The sequence below is a fragment of the Danio rerio genome, chromosome 5 (assembly GCF_052040795.2).
Source record: "Danio rerio strain M-AB ecotype USA chromosome 5, GRCz13ab, whole genome shotgun sequence".
Lineage (NCBI taxonomy): Eukaryota > Metazoa > Chordata > Actinopteri > Cypriniformes > Danionidae > Danio > Danio rerio.
This window is the reverse complement of record NC_141025.1, coordinates 41,515,164-41,536,104: the sequence shown is the minus strand read 5'-3', so window position 1 is coordinate 41,536,104 and position 20,941 is coordinate 41,515,164. Positions and strand designations below refer to the sequence as shown.

The following is a 20,941-nucleotide window of genomic DNA, read 5'->3' as shown; positions in this document are numbered from 1 at the left end:
ACTTCTTGCTGTGAGGCGACAGCACTACCTACTGCGCCGCCTTGTTTTTATTTTCATTTTCATTATTTATAATGAGCTTGAAACGCTTGTCTAGAATTATGTATTATAGGCTTACATTAAACAGATAATTAACAGATAAACTGGTACTACAGTCAGATAATAAATGCTGATCTTTCTTTCGAGCTGTCAGTGCAGAAATAAATAAAACAGACGTAGTCAACCTTAGTCAAGTTTTTCAAAACCTTCATCAGAATTGCTCTAAATATTTTCAACATCACCCATTCAAAGGACAATTTAGAATTTTTTTGACCCACGTTTGTTGGATCAAATTGCTCTCTCACTCCAACCAAATCACTCCTGAGTTCCTTTCAAATGAGCCAAGACCACCTCGCTCAGGCGATCTTGGACAGATTGTATTTGCGCAGATTGAAATTGTGGTGTTCACATATGCCCAAATGAACCGAGCTAAGGGGACAAATGTCTAGTTGTGAAAGCAAATCTGGTACTATATTATTTTTTTTAGAAGTACCAGGGGCCTCATGTATCAACGCTGCGTACGCACAAAAACTTTGCGTACGCCAGGTTTCACGCTCAGAATCGCTCAAGTTTGGATTTACTAACAATGAACTGAACGTGGGAATGTGCGCAGGTTCATGGCAGCTTTCTGGCAGGCGTACGCACATTTTTTGTGCGTGTCTGTTTTATTTCCATTGGCGACTCCTAGAGGCATTTCTGTTAAATTCCTCTCCACAAAGTGTCTGAGCCTTGCAATCACAGCTGTATGAGACGGGTTCAGCAGGTATATAAGGTTTTCATACCATACATTTGAGCAGCTAAACATTAAAGTACAATTTGCAGCAGTCGCCTGTTTTCCCAATGTAATCTGAGCGATCTATCGCACGCACATTGCTATAAAGACACTATCTGAAGATGAATTTGCATGCGTGAATCAGAAACATTTCCATTCAATAAATGTGCAAATAAAATATGATGCTTATTGATATGAACTTATTGATGATTCCTACTTGTCTTTCTCGTGATAAATAGTTGGCAAAATCTGATATGTAGCAGGGGAAAAACAAGAAAGAGTTCATCAGACGCTGGATTCGAGCCAAGTTCATGCTCGAACGTATCAATTCATGATCACAAGCGTCTTACGAGCTGCGCCACTGAGACTGTTAAGCGTCCTGCAACATTTTACAGATATAAACCACACTATTTCTCTTTTTTTTAATGCACTCAGTGCGATATGTTCAGACCCAACTGTGTTGACCGCATCAGCTAAACTCTCCCACTCTATTTTTTTCTTTTGTTGTTAATTCCGGAGAACAAACTTGCAAATAACACCGCTTTTCTCCGGTCTACCTCCGAAAGCAGCACCTCCAATTCACATTCTGTTCAAAGTTTTTCTTTTTGCTTGCTTTTGCCATTGGTTTTTCGTTGGGTTTTGCCATTGGCATAGTCATTAGCATATTCATACGGGGGAGGAGGCAGGGAGGGGTTTTGTGCTCGTGCATGTTGCGCTCAGTTTCACGTTCATTCAGATGTACAAAAGAATATGCGTGAGATTCGGCGTACGCACATTTACAGCTTTGTAAGTGTACAGCATTTTTATTTTAAGCCTGATACACTTTCACTTGCCTTCGCAGCTGACAGCCTGTGCACAGCAGCAAGAGCGAGAGAAACATTGAATAATTTATTACTTGAACGACTCCGATAAACTTTTCTATAGGAGGACAAAATTGCATCTAAACTGGCTGCAAAATATTTGTACACTGTTAGAAGAGTAACTAATTTGCCTCAATTAAATAATCTACATTTTTTATTCTGGTATTATACTTTATAAAGAAATTGTCATATTTTTATTCCTTTATGTCATTGCTTCTCATTTGTTATATATATATCTTTTTAATTTTATGATATTGCTATATTACATATTTTCACATATCTAACATGCTTTGGCAATACTGTACAAAATGTCAGCAACAGACTTTACCTGCCGGTGGGTGCACATGGCTCCTGAATAGAATAAAAGTGAAACAAATAGTGGATTTCTTTTATTATTTCAACAGTCTTTTGTTTTATAACTTTAATACACTGAAAATAAACAGTGTATTATAGTGTCATAATAAATAAAAATATTGTTAAAAACTTTTATTTTGTCGCATGCAAGTAACCGTGTGCCATGGGTAAATGGTGTGTTTCAAATGGGTTACCAACGCAAGTATATTTTAAATCTTTGGGAAGCACTGACCACAGAAAGATGATCTCCTTGAGCAATTCAACCAAATGCTGACATGAATGGCAAAGGTTGGGGACCTCATACGGCCGTGTGCTCTCTCACATAGAGGAGGTGCACTCCACACTTCAAAAAATATTACAAAATATAGAATATAGAAATAAGACTGATTCACTACATTTGAACATCAATATCAGACGAAGAAATCAATTAACTCTTAACAAAAAACATGAAGATAACATTAGCTTGTCTGTCCTATTTATTATACCATAACACTGATTTAAATTCACACTTTGTGTTCCACAGAAGATAAGATAAATCGGTTTAGAAGGAAATGAGAGTGAATGCATGACATAATTATACTGTGATTATTTATACAAGCAATTCTTGCTTAATGAGCATGTGTTAATTTTATTGTGAATCAGAACGCTGGCCTCAGAAACATGGTCCTGCATTTCTACTGACCCAGAGCCCAGTCTTCCCTGTTTCAACACAACACATTTGTTTCTGGAACCCGTTTGTTTGTTATTTTATTTTTCTTAGGGTTTTTTCCCCTGGACCCCTGGTCTCAAAAACAACAACCTCAGCACTTATGTAATAGTAAACTCAAACCAGATTCAGGCACCCCACTGCTAAGCCCACCCATCTCAATTGAGAAATCAAGCTTTTCCTTCAGCATTAGTCAATTCAGCTGTACACACTTGAATGAAGAACAGAAACAGCTGACAAACAGGATCTGCATATATGTCTCATGATATTTTAGGTTTGATTTAATTACCTGCGAGAACTTCTCAGGAAGGAGGAAATAAGGAATAATAGACTATAGCAGGAGTATCATTCTGCCATTAAGTAGTCCTCATTACCACAAACAATACTACTGAGGTGTACATTTAAGTCAGTCATAATGAAACCGAAATGAAAGTTTCACTATCCTGTTGGATGCAATTAATGATGCTAGCAGGTACTTCAAGTGTGCATGACATTTAGAGGCCTAAATTCAGATGTCACTTGTCCAGGAAACTTCTAATTGTATATGTTGTATTTAAGAGCAGATTGCCAGAATTTTTCATTTTAGGAAACAATAACGTCTTTAAAAGCTGCCCATTAAAATAGAATAATAGTAAATGCTGCCTTGACCACTAAATCTTTTAGTTTGCTCTTTTAATGTCATTAGGTGAATAATTTTGAATAAAATAAAGGCGCAAGAGGAATCAATGTCACTGAGTTTAATTAGGTGTCAATGTGACACAAGCCTCTGCAATGCACACATTTTAAATACTTTTCAATAAAACTGTGACTATAACAAGCTATCAAATGGTGCTTTGTCAGACAGAGAAATAACCTAAAACAAAGTTTTAAGGAGAAGGTGCCCCTCAATATGTCCTACCTTCACTACCTAATCCAGGGCAATAAATTGCATGTTCCACTGAAGTTTATGTGAAAAACCTGCTTATACCACCAATAAAGAACTAGTAGAACTGTGGCTTTGGGCCCATGTATGTGTGACATAGCAGTACCCAGAAAAGTTGTCACATTAAATAAACAGGATCACCAGAAGTGCAAATCATATGTATTTAAAGAATAATTGACTGCAAGCATAGTATGGGTCTTAGTTAATGAAATGGCACCACCAAGTGGTTTGGTCAAGTTTCTGCTGAAGTTCTTCTAAACATTTTGAATCAGTAAGATTTAGTAAGATTTGTGTCACTGGGACTACTGTCTTTAAATACTTTGCTATATTATTTTAATTGGTTTATACAGTATTTAAGTTCAGAAGCTTCAGCAATGTTAAAATGTAATATACAGTAAACATATCTTTACTCTAAGCATCAGAAAGTAACATTCTACAAGCTGTCATCTAATTTTAAAAGGAAACATCTTACCAAAAAAGGGACTAAATGTAAAGGTATCAATATAGAATATTTCAATGTGGTCTTGTCATTTGCTCATGAACATTTCCTGCTTGTTTTCAAACTATTTCATAACTGTAACAAGAGGCAATTTGATCAGAACTTAATGTTAAAACTGTAAAATCATAACATTATTTATGAATATGTGGCTCTTTTTGGATTATCAGAAGCTGTGGAAATTTAAAATGTAAAACGGGAAATACGTTAGGACCATTGTTTTTGTTTACTTCTCTCAAAATGGTCTATAATGTAAAGGTATCAATATAGAAGAGTCACCTCACCTTTCATTTGGGTAAACTGTCCATCTAGGTTGATGTTGAAACATTGAAAATACAAGCTATTACAACTTTGTAGTGCTTCACTACTGATGCAGCTTATTTCAAATTATTCCAAAAAAGAATGCCACAACCATCTGACTTCTAATCACGGCTCAAATCTAATGTAACATTGTTGGAATTAAAACAAAACCCACTTGAAATAAAGAAAATGGCCAGTTGACACATCAAATTTCTCAGAATAGCACTGGACAAGAACACCAGAAAAGCAAAATATTAGCTTACAACTTTAGTGAAAAAACACATGTCAGAACTGAGTAAATGCACATGCACATACATATGCACACAAAATATTGTGAACCAGGGAGAGTGTTGCTTTGAGTGAGAAGCCTGACAATGGTTTGCCACGTGCCACAATTGTAGACCATGACTGAAATAGCATGCATGTGATTTTCCCCTCCATTGCCTTCTCAATGAAGGTCCAACGGAAAACTAATGAGACACAATAAAACCCTCACAGAACACTGAGCCTCAAACACGATTGTTGCTTTCAAGCTGTGCTGAATACTTAAAGATTTACAGTACATAACACATCTAAATGCATAGTAATACAAATGATCTGCTAAGCAATTTTATAACATCAGAAACATACACCGCTATCCATGCATTTTTTTTTATTATTTCATTAATATACTTCTTCAGCAAGACTTGATCATTTATGAATTGATCCCAAGATGACAGGCACACTTTATAAAGAAAATAAAGACTTTGGTTCCAAATAAATGCTGCTACTTTAAACTTTCTATTAAGCACTTTTTAAGAAGCCAATCATACAGATATTTGTGACTAAAATGTGAGATGCAGCACTCAGAAAAGATTTTGAAAAAAGTGGCATGTAATATCAATGACTCAGCCACTGAGTGCCTGTAGACAAAAGCTAACGACGCTTGTCCCTCATCCAAGTTCTTCTGATTGGTCCACTGCTTTGGAACTGATATTGTTGAGTTGCACATGTAAAAGTTTAAGTTCTTTTAAATTTATCAAGATATCTAAAAAATAAAGTACTCATGTGTATGGCAAGGTGGCTCAGTGGTTACCACTGTCGCCTCACAGCAAGAAGGTCGCTGGTTCGGGTCCCAGCTGGCCAGTTGGAATTTCTGTGTGGAGTTTGCATGTTTTTCCCATGTTGGTGTGGGTTTCATCCGGTGCTCCGACTTTACCCACAATCTAAAGACATGTGCAATAGGTCAATGGGCTATATGCACGCATTACTTCCACGTTTTGTCTAAGGCCGCGGTCCGGTCCGGTCCGGTCCGGGTGATTTTAAGCGGAGGTAAACAGTATTATGGCAGAGTCGTCAATATTTACTCGCTGTTTGCGAGTAAATTATGGTCAACGATGTGCAAATGATTGTCCGGATGTGCTCTAGAACACCGCAGAGCAAACTTGAGAAAGGTTTCAAGTTTTATGCATCTTCCTACCTGTGCAATTATTAAGGTAAGTTCAGCTAGCCTGTAGGCTAACGTTAATACTATTCTTACAATTTGTCCATCTGCAACTTTATCATGTTAGTAAAAATGATCATATGTGTACGTAATTCTGTCTCAAAGTGTCAGGTAAAAACAGGGCAGGAATAAGATCTCAGTGAGAGCTCATTACTACCGATCGATCTATGAAGAAATCGGAGTCTCCTCACCAGCTGAGAGTAGGACAGCATACATGTGAAGTTCTGTCCCATTCATATTTTTACTGTTCTAAAGTGACCACCACTGTTCAGTTCGGATAATTACAGAAACACAGATGCTGTCTTAGCTTGTAAGCATGATTATTGAGCAAGATATATTAGGAATAAAATAATACAATGCCGTTCCATCCACAACAGACAAATAGCACTGTGTCAATGCTGAGATTTATTGCTGAAACAGTGGAGATGACAGATGCAGTGTAACAGTGTAGATAGCATGCTTTCTATTTAGTCTATAACATTGTAATTAAATGGGACGGTGACCCAAAACAATAAGGTGTCATTAGTTAATTTCACATCAACAATTTGTCTTTTGCAATATTTATTAGATTTTTACGTTAATGAACAAATGCTTATTCATTGTGCTTGTTAACTCACGTTGTAATAGCTAATGTTAAGAAGCATGATTTTGGATTTTTATTCATTAGTAAATTAGTTTAACAATGCTAACTATTAAACATTAAATAGTCCTTTTAATAGTGAGCAAATACATTAACTAATGAAATCTTATTTTAAAGTGTAACTAAAGGGAGCTACATTTAAATGATTTAAAATAATGATTAACCGTGTAGTTTAATCTGATGATATTGCTGCAGATGCCTTTCAAAAGAAGATATTTTGAAGAAAGCTGAAAACCTGTAACCATCGTCTTCCATAGTAGGAAAAAGAACTACTATGAATATCAGTGGTTGCAAGTTTCCAGCTTTCTTCAAAGTATTTTTGTTTGTGTTAAACATCAGAAAGAAACTCAAACATGTTTGGAATAAGTGAAGGAAATAGAATTTTCAGTTTTGAGTGAACTGCCTTTAATGACTCTCTTTAAAAACCTATTAATATTCTTGTTTCTGTTTTCTAGGTAACATTATGAGATTCAGAGCTAGAAAATTTTGTGTGTTACTCCATCCTGGAGCGGACATCCGTCAGAAATACTATGCCATTGTCTGCTAGTTAATAGCTCCTGCTCTTGTGTGGCTGCGAGTGGGATATGCAAACATTTGGTTGCTTTGCTTTTCCAGACAGCCCATTACTCTGAAATGTGTAATGTGTGTTGTCACATGAAAAATTGTTTGGAATGGATCAATTATGTGTTAAGTTCCATGAAACAGATGGGTGATTTATTTATTTATTTAATACGTATCAGCCCAAATACCTCTCTATGCACAAGTTACAGAAGAAGCACCTGATTCAAGAAAACAACTCATTCAATGTTATTGTTTCTGCTCATCTGAATAAAATATTTTTTTCAAAATGTTACTTTTTTTGACAATTTTTATTTCAAATTATATACAGTGAATTATATTTTATAAGTACAGTGAATAAAATAAAGGTCTTTATTCTGAATTTAAAAATTGCACTTAGAAAGTAGCTTAAGAAATAGGGATGTCCCGATACAACATTTTAACTTCGATACGATACCGATATTGCAGCCATCAGTCCGATACGATACCGATATAAATCCGATATCAGCACAAATTATGAATACTTTATTTTTACCTATTTTGTTGAGTCTAATGTATGAACGGCTAGATCAAACTGAGAACAAGTCAGCAACAGTATGATAAAAACAACCAGTTTATTAACTATTGGTTGCATAAATGTGAACCTTTACATAAGAATATATAAAATGAATTAAAGAATAAATATTAAGACCCTGAAAAATATCTTAATTGAATAAACAAAAGTAAAATTTTAAAGTGCAAAATGCTAATTAAAAGTCACTTCAGTTGTTCATTTTTTACCATCAGCAAAGAGTAGAAACTGCTGAGAGCTGGAACATTAGAAAAAATATTGTTAATTGAACAACTGCTAAAGGTTCAGTGTCCGAAATTTCAATTTCACACACAGCTTTTTGATAAATTTTTGATCCAGTTGAGCTGAAAAATAGCTTTCAAACTGGGCAGCAGAAATAATTTATTGTTAAGTTGATAAAAATGTGCAGTATGGTTAGTACAAACATTTACATGATCAGAGCTATTTCATCTGTGTTTGTATCATAAGAAGATTATGGCTGTATCAATGTTCCCAAACATTATTAATTTTATAATATTATATATCGCACATAAAAATACTTGCAAAGGCTAGATTGAAACACACCTTTTCTCCACAGCACTGGAAATAATGTGACTTTTAAGAATAATTTTATTCATCAAAATTCCTTATATTTGCATATTTGCACAGATTCCACCCTACTGCCCACATGGGAAAATTAGACAATGTAAATAGCTGCAAACTGATGTGCAAAGCTGACACAGTTTATCAAGCAGGTCGCACACCAGAAGCGACGCTCGGCGGCGCGCCGCGCAGCGCCACGTATTTTAGAATTCTAATCATAGGTTTCTATCAGGATACACACACCGGCGCCGCAAGTCGGCGGCTGTCGGCGGCGCCCGGCGACGGCTCAGGACGCAGTTCATTTTTCAGCCGCGCCACAGAGCGCCATCTGATTAAGCAGGTCGCACACCAGAAGCGCCGCTCGGCGCCGCGACACGGCGCGTACATGACAGATTAAAGTATCGCACACCAGACGCGCACATTCGAATGATATTTAACATGAAACTAATCAGATGGCGCTCTGTGGCGCGGCTGAAAAATGAACTGCGTCCTGAGCCGTCGCCGGGCGCCGCCGACAGCCGCCGACTTGCGGCGCCGGTGTGTGTATCCTGATAGAAACCTATAATTAGAATTCTAAAATACGTGGCGCTGCGCGGCGCGCCGCCGAGCGTCGCTTCTGGTGTGCGACCTGCTTTAGTTTCATGTTAAATATCATTCGAATGTGCGCGTCTGGTGTGCGATACTTTAATCTGTCATGTACGCGCCGTGTCGCGGCGCCGAGCGGCGCTTCTGGTGTGCGACCTGCTTCAGAGCACTTTATCTTTCTGGGCTTTTTAAAGAAGAGTTAAACATGGGAATGTCTCTAATAAAAATTTCCTTCTGCCCCAAAAGTAATACCATTCTTTCTTTTAAACTGTAATGGCCCTCAGCAACAGAATGATTTCTTATTCTAATTTAACAGACAATGAAAACAACAAAGATGTTTAGCATTTTACATGACACTGTTCCTTTCAGAGTGTTCAAGTAAAAAAATGAAATAAAGAATAATAAATCCACTATTTCACTCCTATTATCCATGTGCACGACTGACAGGTCAAATCTGCTCCCTCTCTAATCTTGGTGCTGCTGAGAGTTTGAGATTGAAAGTTTGCGTATAAAATGTAGAAACGCAGCTGAAGAAAGCAGAATCCGGGACATGTTTGGCGATTTAGAAATCTTGGCTGAATGCCATTTTTAAGTCCCAAATAGAGGACATGTCCGGGAAAAAGATAATGTATTGTAGGCTTTTTTCCCGCGTGTCCTCGCGCTCTTCTCAAAGCTAAAGTCAGAGCAGGTGTCCAGCGCGTCTCTGTGGGTCTGCTGCAGCAGCAGAGCCCGCGAGTCTGTGCCGGAGACTTTTCTCATGCACACAGACTGGGCCGCTGAGGTAAAGTCTTATGTGTGGGAAGCGCTGGTGATGAATTAGGAATCACACTGGATGAACCACGATATGCCATGACCGAATTGAGGCTCGCACGATGTGCGCTACGTCGCCATTCGGTGCCTTATGTTGCTTAGCAGCCTTATGCAAAACAATGTAAAGATCGCTTGACGTGAAGTAAATAAACTAGTAACGTTAGAGATGTTGCTAGCGTTAGCGTGTGCTACCGTCACAATAGCTTTCTATTGTAATACACCATAACTAAGTGTAAAGAGCATGTTAAATCTTAGAGACTTTGTTTGCTAGCAAGCAGTGTTGTGATCACGTGGGCTTTGCACGCTGGCTCTGGACGCTGCTGGATAGAATAGCTGTAACGGAGTTTAGAGAGTATCGGACTGCTTATATCGGAGATTTTTAACGCCCTCCGATATAGTTTTCGGACTGATATTAGACGAATTTCCGATATTAATATCGGATCGGGACATCCCTATTAAGAAACGTTTATGTATATTAATGTTCAGTTTTTTTTTACTTCAAAGGCAATGAAAACAAACTATTATTTGCCATAAAAGCTCCTTTCTTTAAATGTCTGCATCCGGTTGGCACTCGAGCCTCTATCAGTTTGCTAGACTGAAAATGTCAGCTACACTCTTGTCTTTTTCTGTTTCTGTAAAATTCTCACGTTTAATATCAACAACCCACCTCTTCTGCACGACTTTGTCTTTTGGGAACGTGTGGAAACTAAGGTAAGAGTTCAATTTCTGACGCTGTGCGTTGCTGAACACAGCAGTGGTAGTTATAAGTACTGTTCTCACGTCTTTGAAATTACACTTTTAAACGTTTAGATGTCATATTTATGTAGCTGATATAAACATATATAAGTGGGCTATAATGGTATAAAACATTAAGACAACTGTCCAAAACATTACTTGTTTTTATCAGTAGCGCTCCTGTTGTAGCACTGTACTGTACGATCGGCGGAAGTTGGCTCGGGGTCTTAAATTTTACCAGAAAATGGTCACGCGCCGCCATGCATAGAGCCCATTAAAAAAACTTAATTGGCCGTAGAGTATGAGTGTGTGTATGGTTGTTTCCCAGTACTGGGTTGCAGCTGGAGAGCCACTGTGTAAAACATATGCTCGAATAGTTGGTGGTTCATTCCGCAGTGGCGACCTCTGAAATAGAGACTAAGCTGAAGGAAAATATTTAATTGTTGAACGATTGTTGAATCATTCAATTATTTAATTGATTAATGTTTTGTTTTATTTTTATTGTTGAAGTCAGTGCCCTTGCATTGCATTGATGTCACCCTGTCTGCATTCTTCTGTGATTCTAAAGCTGGTCACACACTGCGCAGCACAACTCAAAGTTTCACTTTGTGGCACAGTAGGAATTTGGTTGCACTTCAGACAAAAAGTGTATGTCTTAGAAGCATTATGTCTTTAACATTCTTAAGTTTGTCTGTCTTTATCCAAATGAAACAAATTCGACACCATGCAAAAATCTGCCAGTCAATGCATATTATTTTTCTCTTTGTAGCTTGGGCCCACGCAGGACCGCACAGTCATTTTGCACGTGCATTTTTTTCTTCCACCACTAATCTGAATGTAAAAATGTGTTCAGAATGACTCCTAGGAATCCTGAAAAATACATAGTTAAAAACTTTAGACAAAATATATGTAGTTAAGGCCTCGGTATACTTCAAACGAAAACAGTTTGTCATCGCTCAGCATTTACAAACTTCTTTTTGGCTTCCAACGAAGAATGAAAAAGAACTTCAATTGAAGTACACCGGGGCCTTTATCAAATAATTATCCATACTCCAAAAAAAAAAAATATATATATATATATATATATATATATATATATATATATATATATATATATATATATATATATATATATATTTTAAGGGTGTCACGATCCTCCAAATCCTCGATTCGATTACATTTTCGATTCTAAAGTCACAATTTAATTCGATTTTCGATTATGAATAATTAATTAATTAATGACCAATTAACTATTTGTAGCCTACCGTTTAAACTACCTGACCTGCATGGTCTTTGTTTTACCCCTAAACAAATCATACAGTAAATGAATAAAGGCAAGATACACACATAATTACCACCTGTCAATCACTTATTCTGCGGGACTCGTGAATAGGCAGTGATCTGTGTCGTTATAATGGCGTCGGTAAAAAAGACGCACAACCAACAGGAACCAGCCAACCGTATCTGAGGTGTGCGCTAAAATGACTAAGTACATATGAGTGAAAGATTGAAGCAGTCCTCTGACTACCTGGACCTGCTGTCTCGAACGTTTGGCTGTGTATGCGTCTGTGTCTGTGTGGTCACGTGATGTGCATTTTCAGAGGTATAGAGTTAGGAGGGCTGCTCAGAAATGATACACGCCACTGTGGATGTCAAATCGTTGTCGTTCTAAAATGCCATTTAAAAACAAAGACAGTGTAAACAGGGCCTGAGTGTGTACTTTTCGCGAGCGGATTTGCAACGGGGATGGATGGAGGATCGCGATGCCGGTGTTGTCTATCGGACGAACCGTACGTAATACGTACATAGCAGAGCTTGCAAAACTGTTTTTTTTTGTCGACAACACGAACGTTGTCAACATAACTCACTGGAAATCCAAAATGCTTACACACCGGCGACTTCACTGAAAGAGGAGAGGGTTTAAGTTCTGTCGACGGGTCTCCTGCTTCTGCAGTTTAACAAGCACTTCAACAAGCCTGTTTTTTTTTCCCGCTTGTCAAGCCAAGCTGACGTGACATGGGGGCGTGGCAGCATCGGCGATTCTATTTTTTGATTCGATAATCGAAATTGAGCATAAATTAAAAAATCAAAATTGTGACACCCCTATATATATATATATATATATATATATATATATATATATATATATATATATATATATATATATATATATATATATATATATATTAGTGCAAATATGTTGCAATTAGTCTATTTTTTGTATATGTCTGCATATTTCTGTAGAATAATGGAATAATGACTGGAAAAATGACTGATGAAAAATTCAGCTATGCCATAACAGATATAAATTTAATTTTTTTAATTTTTAGATTAAAAAAAACATAGACTTTTAATGTGTGTTTATAAAATACTGATTTCAACAATTTTACTTAATGCAAACCTTTGAATCAACTTCAAAAGTTTATTAAAACAAACTATGAGGAGCATAACCTACAATATACATAATATATGTGAGACTGTGACCATTTTCACCAAATTAAATCATTACGTACCATCACTTCTGCCTGGTATCACAGACATATTCTTGTTCCCACATTCTTTAGTATTAATGACAGAAAAGAACATTTTGTAATTTCCAAAACATGAAAAATATAGCACATATAGCAAGATAAATACAAAGAGACAAAAAAAGAACATGCTACAATAGGATTGTGCTTCTCCTACTTTTTAAGGTTCCCCTGTGACTTTTGACATAAAGCACAGAGGTTGACCTGAGGGTTAGTGTTAAAAACACCTGCCACAACACCATGTTCCCCCCTAGGGACGAACAGACGCTAATATCCAACACAGATTAATCATTTTTGAACTGCAACCCGCTCATGGAAGCTGTGAGACACAGATTGTATTACACTGTGCTATACTGTAATCTTACATGCAGATCTTTAAAGAGCTATTGAAGCACATAGATTGTGAATATTGTTAAATGTGAGCTGTAGCTTCAGGTAACCTGTTGCATTACTGCACAGCATAATTCTACCTTAATAAGTTTGCACACACATCCGAATAGCAATAATCGACTAAAAGGAACAAAGCGGAGCATGAAATTAATTAAATGCACTGCAAAATATGGAAACCTTTTCTCAGCTTACCGTGTAAAAGCCAATCCTACACAGGGCTACTGAGAGCTGAATGTGTTCTGACATCGTCCCCAGCAACAGCGTTACCCCAGACAACAAACAAGCCGAGCCAGAGTAACTGAATGAGGCCAGGAGGAGGACAGCTTTGAAGAGGGAACACAGAAACACACTATACGACGACAGAGAATCAATGGTCCTTCTTCAAATCAAAGAATGGAGAAAGGAGGAAACAGTTCTGTTCATAGCCCATTCATAAATAAACAAGAGCTAGTGGTGAATATTCAGAGAGCGAGAGAGAGAGAGAGAACGAGAGAGAGAGGGAGAGCGAGAGAGACAACAACTAAAGGGGATTAGTAGAGCAGTCTCAAGAGATTATCAGCTCAGTGCCTCATACTGCAAAATAAAACTGCCAATTGGATTAGTTACTTCTACACACCTACACATGATGAGTTATGAAATAATAATTATAATGATGAAGGTTTATATCAATAATCACATCTCCAGGGTAATGAAAAGAGCAGTTGGACTAGACTTCTTAATATCATATATATATATATATATATATATATATATATATATATATATATATATACATTTTAATGAGCATACAAAACAATGTTACTAAAGTAATAATCACTAAAAAAGTGCTACTGGTCATAATGATAATACTACTGAAATAGAAATTTCATTTTTATAATGTCCTGGTGCCTTAATAATATACCCACAAAAGATGTTTGAATTGGTAACTCTTTTACTTATAAACAATGGCAACTATACTATATTTTATGTACTCCTACCAAACATCCACAGGGTGGCAGCAGCGATTTATCTTCCATATCTGTCTGTAAAGCGTCTGCCTTCCCAGAACAAAAAAAAAATTCGACATGCTCTAGTTGTGCACTAAACTGATTGAAGTGTGGGTGAAGCACCTTAAAGGCCTGTAATGTACATGAGTTTTGTATTTGCTCCTACTTAGTAAAGGATCTTTGACCTGCTTGTGTGAGGTAATGTTTCCTCTCCTCTCTCAGCTGTTACACAAGTTTTCTCCACTGTTTCTATCGCAAATCAGCTGTGATAGCCCCGTATAGACCGCTAACCACGCAGAACCATGCAATAGCAGCCCATTCTGGGTGCGGGAACACAATGACCGATCACAGGTGTTTATGAACTCACTCGACAATGCTCAAAAAGCAAGTGGAATAATATTTACATTTATATAATTGCCATAAATGCTCATGTTGCTTGAGTTTCGTTTGATACATTCAAAAAGAGTGTTTTCTTTGAGCATGCCAAATTTAAGGTACAGTTCATATATATGACTGCTTGTATTAAAATACACAATTGTATTACAAATAATATATAAATATAAATGTATTTAGAAATTATACACTTAAATATAAGAATTCTTGTGCTGTGAAGTAAAATCTAAAATTGTGTATGGAAAGCATTGTCAGTGTACCATGAAAGTCATTAAATGGATATAAAACTGTGACACAATCTAAATGTAAGGGTTTTATAGATCTTTGGTTAAGATTTTAGATATAATTTATTTAACTGAATTTAAAATACAAATTCTCTTAACTTGTCATGAAAACTGACAACTTTGAACAGAAGCATTGTGTAGCATATTTTGTGCTATTAAATCCACATCAAACATGCAGCTCATTCATGAAATTATAGTAAATCACATTTTAAAACACAATTTGCATTTTTGATCAGATAAATCGCAATTAGATTTTTCCTCCAAATTGTGCGGCCCTATTTAAAAATATTATTAAATGTAATTTATTCCTGTTCTGGCAAAGCTGGATTTTCAGCTGGATTTTTTTACTGTCCTTTAGAAATCATTATAACAATTTATTCCTTTAGTCCTGACAATTCTTGTCAGAGTTGAATACTGCTTAAAATTTCAGTAAAAATGACATTAAATCAAGCGTCTTTGATTAGAAAATTCAAAAGAACATTTGTAGTATAAATCCTTTCTAACAATGTAATTGTATTTACTGCCACTTCTCCAGCTGCAGTTTTAACATGAAGTGACACGACATCTGACGTACAGATGCCACTGGCACATGCCAATGAGTGTCGTGACACTTCCGGTGGCATGTCCTGTTTTCACTGTCATGTGTTATTCGGTAGTGGCATGTTCAGTGACCTGTGTCACTCAGAGTGTCGCGCTGCATGTCACTGCAGTAACATCGACACCCGGCGAAGCTTAATGACACTAATCAACACGCGCAAAATCATATTTAATGATTACGTGACTTTTAACATGATTTATTGCGTCGCAAGTGAGTTTATATGCTGGACTACCCCATGGTGTTTTAATTTAAAAGCATTTATTTTATGTATTCATAGTTATACTTCTGGTATCTATTGCTACTATACATAATATTTAATACACACAAACCTATTGTAACATGCTCGTCTGTTGTGCCGTATATAACTGCATCGTGGCAGTTCCTTTGTTGGCTACAATATGGACTTGTCAGTTTGTTAATTCATTAATTTATTATATTATTTAAATAATTACTTTATTTATTTTCTTCTCCACTTCTGATTAATTTAATGCATCCTTTCTTAAAAAAATAATGCCTAATTTGGAAATACATGCTTTTTGGTAGCTGCATGATGTGTTGAGCACAAGCTCAGGACGTTCTACTATGAACATATCAGTTCTCTTCACCTACTCTAAAAATGGTCTGCCCCGTCTCTTGCCCAGAAACCTAAGAAGAGGAATGTCTTTTAATAGCTTTGCTTGGTCCTACCGGTACTGCGCTACTTTACATTTACAACACAAAAAACCAAAAGATTTTCTGATTCCAGCATCATGGCAGGAGAAGGGATCACTATTTCCCACTGGATTTCAAGCCCTGTGCGCTACCAACAGCTCTTTAAAACAAGAAATCTCCAAGAAAGCACTGAAGATCATCGACTCTTTGCCCTGCCAGGACCTGAATGTCTGCCTGTTAAAGTGGACACTGAGGGGGCTCAAGCAGACAGCGAGGACGAGGATTCAGGAGAGCCTATGTTTCAGATCCTGCTGGACGTGACTCAGTTTAAACCAGAAGACATCCTCATACAGGTGTTTGAGGGGTGGCTGCTGATCAGAGGTCGACATGGGGTGAGGATGGACGAGCATGGCTTTGTGTCACGGAGTTTCACAAGACACTATCAGCTGCCTGACTGTCAGCTACATGCTGGAGACCTCAAAGCAATGCTGTGCCATGACGGGATACTGGTGGTCGAGACCAAGGACCGATGGTGGCCAGCAAATGATTAAAGAAAGGCAATGACTGAGAATCAATCATTAAGACATGATCAAACATGTGCTGTGTTAGATGAATGTTTTTTTTTTATATATATATCTGCTATCTAGTAAAGATTTGAACACTATCTAGCTTGATTACCTGCTTAACACATGTGGCAAAAAGTGGTCAGTATAAAAATAAAATAAGTGATTCATGTGTTTATTTTGGTTCTTAGGAATTGCTAGGGGGTCTAAAGAAGTGTGGAAAAAACATATATATTTTTTATTTTAAATAATTTGATTAATAAAATATAAAAAGATAAAATGTAAGATAAATAAATGCATATTACTATAAAAGAAAAATAAAACATCTAATTTTATTAGATAATAAAATGTATAATATAATTTTATTAGTTTAACTTTGCAGAAACTAAATATTTATTTTCCTAATCACATTGTAGAGACATACTTATATTATTTATTATGTTTCATATATTCAATTATGGGGTGACATGGTGGCGCAGTAGATAGGGCTGTCGCCTCACAGCAAGAGGGTCGCTGGTTCGAGCCTTGCCTGGGTCAGTTGGCATTTCTGTGTGGAGTTTGCATGTTCTCCCTGCATTTGCGTGGGTTTCCTCTGGGTGCTCCGGGATCCCCCACAAGTCCAAAGACATGCGGTACAGGAGAATTGGGTAAGCTAAATTGTCAGTAGTGTATGAGTGTGAATGAGAGTGTATGGGTGTTTCCCAGTGATGGGTTGCAGCTGGAAGGGCATCCACTACATAAAACAAATGCTGGATAAGTTGGCGGTTCATTCCACTGTGGCAACCCCAGATTAATAAAGGGACTAAGCCGATTAGAAAATGAATGAATAAATGAATATTCAATTATTCTCTACAGAAGAATCTATATGGAGATGTCTTTCATAATTCGAAAATGGGAGTTCATCGCACAAGGGTAATCTACTTTACTCTAAAAAAATGAAAATCCCTGACCTAGAGCCACTAAAAATCTTCTTTAAAAAACAGTAGCTAACTGTTCCTCCAGGATTGTGGTTAATTTTTATTGCTATGACATCTCAATATGTCATAATACAAGCAAGTTTTTCTGCATGCCAATGTCATAACGCAGCGATGCTAAACTTGGCATTAACCTGTTTAGTACAAAGAATTCACCAGGGGACATAAAAGCAGCAAACAAACAATCACTCTTTAAATACAGGTGTAATGTTTCTTCTATGTGTCATAATGTATTTTAATTTCAGTACAGGTGTAACTGAATGCAGGGTGAATCCAGAACTGAATGCAGTTTCATGAACACAGCAGCCACCATGTTACGCTTTATAACTAAAATGTAAGAATTAACGTTAATTTGGAATTGGAAGTTAGGCAGGGGCTAATCAGGGCTTTGTGTTTGTTCTTTTCTGATTGTTATTGAGGTGGGAAAGGATTTTGTAATCGACTTTAAATGTTATTATGGCAGTTCTTTAATAATAAAAATGATAACTACGTTTTAAAGAATAGTTTATGGAAGATATTATGCATCCAGTCACAAAACAAGATAGTTCTGTACGTTAAACTTACTATCGAATCGATTGAACCAGTTCACAAACGCTCTGACTACAACTGACTGAATGATGATTGATAGTAGTCGATGACTGATATTAGTCAAATCAATTTCAATATATTAGCTTGAACTGTGTTTAAAGGCCTGTTTCAATGTTGCCTTGTTAATAATTACAAGATATAACGAAATTTAAACAAAAAAAAAACTTTTAAAGCTTCTTGGCGCGTGTGGTATTCGCTAAAATGCTAGCAAAACAGATAACGTTATCGTTGTTAGCTGAATATCTCATTTTATAACATTTTACCATTGAACTTTTGAAAACAAAACTTACAGAATGAGTAAGAGTTATTTATAATAACGTTAGATGACAGAACTCACCATTACGCCGCGCTCTTCGACAGTAGAATCTGCAACGGTCCCTGTGCTTGGACAGCACATTGAGAACAACCGAATAATTTGCATTGAAGCGCGGGCAAACTCTTGGCGCGGTAAAGAAACAGGAAGTGACGTAACTACGCAAACCTAGAAAGTTTTTTATTTCAACATTTAACTAAGTTTAATTTGACAGGAATATGGATAACTTGGTTTGTTCGCTATCATTATTATTATTTTTAATTTTAGATATGGTAAAAACTGCTTTTATTACAGTCAACTAATAGACATAACACTTTATCAAAAGAAAACTGTTCTTTCATTTTCTACAAGTTTCTTTGGTTTTCCCCCACAAAGAGATCCAAAGAGATGTGGCATACTTTATGTGAATTGGGTAAACTAAAATTACCCATGACCTTGGTGAGAATTTCCACCAAGGATAAAGTATTTTGTCAGCAAATCAAATATAGTTCCAATATAATATAAAATAAGTACAATGAATAAAAGAAATAAAAGATGATCAGTAAAGGCACCCTCCAGATAATTTTTTTTACAAAAGCTGTATTTCAAATGATCATTACAAAATTCAGAAGTTATATCATAAGTACAGTTTATATTTTATGTAAATCCTACAAAAATGTTTTTGGAGATGTAGAATTTGTATGGTAATTAATTAATTATTATTTGTATTTCCTATCGATGATTTTAATTGTTATTGGTTGTATTTATTTTATATACAGAATCATAAATGTTCTCATCTTCTACCATTATACCATTTTATTAACAACAAATACAGAATTATCCATTAATATACAAAAAATAGATGCCAGAGTGAACATAAAAAAACAATCAGTAATTCAAAATCTTATATTCCTTAAGAATATTACGTCTTCTTTGCTTAATTGCTTTTTTTATTAACAATGTTCTCCAAACTTGTGCAGTAGTCCTTAGTATCTTGAAGGAAGTGAACAAAATTTGGATTTGATCCAGTCCATTTTTTTATGGATTAATTAATTAATGAATTAATTAATGAATTGGACTAGAAATGTAATTCTTTTTACATGTATTTACCTAATAAATGCAACTATCACAATTTTGTAACTTGAATACAATATTTGTTTTCCTTCTAAGAAAATTTTCCAAATCCACCCAGAAAATCCCAGTATATATACAATCACAAAACATGGACAATAGATTCCTTTTCCATGCAACAAAAATCACAGGAATAGTCAATATCCAAATTAAATCTCTCTAAGACCTCTTTAGCTTGATATATATACACTGTAAAATTTTAAATGTATCCTCTTTTACTTTGTTATTTATTCAATTTATTTTATAAGAACGCCAAGCTATATCTAGTATATTTATTAGTATAACTTTGTTTAATAATATTAATATCTCCTTAAAAAAAGGTTTTCTTTAACATATTTTCCTTCTAAAGATTTATTTCCATACTCTCTTATAAAATGAAGAAGCTGTTGAGATATGGCATCAAATACAATAGCATACTCCTTTGGAGTAACTGGAAAACCAAATTTATCTAAAAATTCACTGTAAGATAAATAATTACCATTTAAATTTAGAAGTTGTCTAACTAATACAATATCATTTTATTACCAATTTTGGAAGAAGGTTTATTTTATATTGAATACATCTCTTATTCCAAATAATGTACTTGCAATATAATGTACAAACAAATAATAATGTACAAACAAATAATGTTTGCTTAAATGCCAGCATCCAGGCCAATAAAGCTTGTTTGTGATATTCAGCTAATTTGTCCTTATCTTCTACCAGAAATGTCTGGACATTTACTCCATGACGTAACCGAGTGTGGATGTAAAGAATCACTTCATTGTAAAGATCTCTTCAGACGAGCCGATTCGCTGAAACCAGTCAGTCTTGGTTGTATTTGATTCGTGCTGCCTGCTGCAGAGCTCCGCCCTCGATTACCCGGACTGGTTGAGCTCGGCGCCGCTGTTCAGGGTGAGTGAGTGAACACTGCGGTCGGTGTGGGACGGACAGACAGCAGAGCAACGGGCGGTAAACGCCACTGATGAAGAAATGACTTCTTTCCACAGCTTTGGGGATTTCGATCACGCGAGCTGATTGACAGACAGCTTATCATATGACCGGTGTGAAGGGAAGGAAAAATAGTGGGCTTACGGTTCCCGCAGGGGCGCGCAAGTTGTTGTCAAATCTGCGGGTCAGTGAGTGAGTGAGTTTGGGTTGGAGTTAGCTAGCG

General features: G+C 36.2%; 2 protein-coding genes across 14 annotated transcripts in view; one reads left to right on the top strand and one right to left on the bottom strand.

Annotated features, from left to right (window-relative positions):
• arl15a (ARF like GTPase 15a) overlaps window positions 1-18,777 on the bottom strand; it is a 161,754-nt gene extending 142,977 nt beyond the window's left edge. For 4 of the 12 annotated variants that reach the window (XR_015490444.1, XM_087252600.1, XM_087252604.1 and 1 more), the window contains exon 1: window positions 13,521-13,857. Coding sequence is in view for 7 of the 12 variants with exons in the window: in XM_087252600.1 (XP_087108726.1) it covers window positions 13,521-13,574 (54 nt within the window). In the remaining 5 variants the exon portion in view is untranslated. 12 annotated transcript variants of the gene reach the window in all.
• Window positions 16,256-20,831, top strand: hspb3 (heat shock protein, alpha-crystallin-related, b3). Of its 2 annotated transcripts, XM_087252609.1 has the most exons (2): window positions 16,256-16,797; window positions 20,494-20,831. In XM_087252609.1, exon 1 carries the CDS (start codon window positions 16,339-16,341, stop codon window positions 16,789-16,791), a length of 453 nt encoding a protein of 150 aa, XP_087108735.1. In that variant the 5' UTR covers window positions 16,256-16,338; the 3' UTR covers window positions 16,792-16,797; window positions 20,494-20,831.
• The last annotated feature ends 110 nt before the right edge of the window (window positions 20,832-20,941 follow it).